General features: G+C 31.4%; 1 protein-coding gene across 1 annotated transcript in view; it reads right to left on the bottom strand.

The window, feature by feature from the left end:
• The window catches only part of LOC108685414 (elongation factor 1-beta'), a 2,732-nt gene extending 1,066 nt beyond the window's left edge, over nt 1-1,666 (bottom strand). The window contains exon 1 of the mRNA XM_018190190.1: nt 1,489-1,666. Within this exon, the coding sequence (XP_018045679.1) occupies nt 1,489-1,568 (80 nt within the window). The 5' untranslated portion in view covers nt 1,569-1,666. The remainder of the gene's footprint in view (nt 1-1,488) is intronic.
• Between the last annotated feature and the right edge of the window lie 208 nt (nt 1,667-1,874).

Below are 1,874 nucleotides of genomic sequence, written 5' to 3'. Positions count from 1 at the left end.
ATATATATTTTATAAAAAACATATATAAAATTTTTTTAAATAAACAGATTTTTTTTATCAAATCTTCATTAAAATCTAATTTAAAAAAATACCCTCTACAAAAAAAGATCTTAAATCTGATTATAAATCTGATCTTAAATCTTAGATCTGGAATTTTAATCTGACCAGATTAAAATTATATCTACTCAAATATACTTAGATATAACTTTCCATATCTATGCAGATTTGATCACATATGTTCATATGTAACCATATATGGAGCATAATCTGACCTTTGTCTTATGTCTGCTCAGATCTGGTCACATATGTTTCATATATAATTATATATAAAGTGTACATCTATTGATCAGATATGTCATATATGTGCATTAACTATCTGTACATTAACATTCAGTTTGTGGAATCAAAATATCAATCCCTATATAAAAGTAAAGATCAAGTAGATAGATGCAATACAGCTCAGAATGGATGACCGCTTGAGAGCACAATATAAAATTAATTCCCGAATTCAAACAGGAAAAAATTTTTTTTAATCATAATTTTATCATGTGCAGTGTGGAATATGATATTAATCAATAATATTCATTTTAGCAATGAAATTGAATTAATATTATATGAAACATTTTTTATTGAGATTGTATCTTATTATATCTATTCAGATTTGGCCAGGTAAAGACAGTTTACAGATCTGGTCAGATCTATTGAAATCAATATGATCGTATCTCGGTTTTAATTCTTTTTTTGCAGATTTAATTCTTTTTTTGCAGGTATCAGGTGCAATATTCTTCATTTTATAATATAAAGTTTTATATAAAGTTATTAAAAAAAGAATTATATAACAAAGCAATAAATATAAAGTGTATTTAAAACTATATGTACCAGAAAAAATTAGATTCTTGGACTGATATTCATTGTTAGTTCTTATATTTAAGACTGTCTTGAATAGAATCTTTCGATATCATAAGTCGATCACAAAACAATATTAGCATTTTAAGACATTAGTTAAGATGATCTTGAAAAAAGAACAAAACTAAGAATACAGCCTTTACTCTCATATATATTCATAGATATATATGTTAATCACATATGGAATTGTAAATAGAAGAATTCGTCAAAGAACTTTTCTATATATTGGCAGAGTTCTACAGAAGAGGATTTTTATCAAAGAAGACAAGAACAGAGAAGAGATGAAAAATTTAAATGTATATAGGACCAACTGGTGTGTGTATGTGCCATCTGTGTAACACATGTTCATACATGACACTGGAAACATCATATTCTATCTCCGCAAACCAAAGGCTGCAAATATATAGGGAAGCTAGATGCTCGCGATCGGAACGAGTTTTTCCTTGAGGAAAAACTTGAGCGGGAAAAATTTGCTCCGTGGTATATACATAGAATTAAAATCGGAAATAGAGCCAAGATGCCGACAAACACGTGGACCGGAGACGTTGAGTCATGCCGAAAACGCGTTAAAAGTAAACTCACCCTTCGATATAACTGCGGTCAGAGAGGTAAGTGTTGAGGTCCTCAATACCCTTATCAGTCTTCAGGTCACCGACAGCCATGGCGAGGTGTTCTGGGTGAGTAAATAGTTGACCGTAAGTTCAACGAGACAGTAACAGAGAGACCTCTTCGTCTGATCGCCGAAAGAGAGGGCTGCGCGCGGCGACAGCAACCCATAGAACTTATATTACTAGAAAGGGAATACGGACGTCGAGAGCAAGACTGAGAGACAGAAGATGTATTTCTGTCTTCTTCTGTCCTCTTGGCAGAAAGAAGAAAAGTTACTGAGCAGGATAGAAATATATCTTTCTACCCTTTTCTACTGAAAAAAGAAAAGTTACTAAGCAGAACAGAAATATACATCTTCT

This window comes from Atta colombica, unplaced genomic scaffold (assembly GCF_001594045.1).
Source record: "Atta colombica isolate Treedump-2 unplaced genomic scaffold, Acol1.0 scaffold153, whole genome shotgun sequence".
NCBI lineage: Eukaryota > Metazoa > Arthropoda > Insecta > Hymenoptera > Formicidae > Atta > Atta colombica.
Note: the sequence above shows the minus strand (reverse complement) of the source record. Positions and strands in the feature narration are given on the sequence as shown.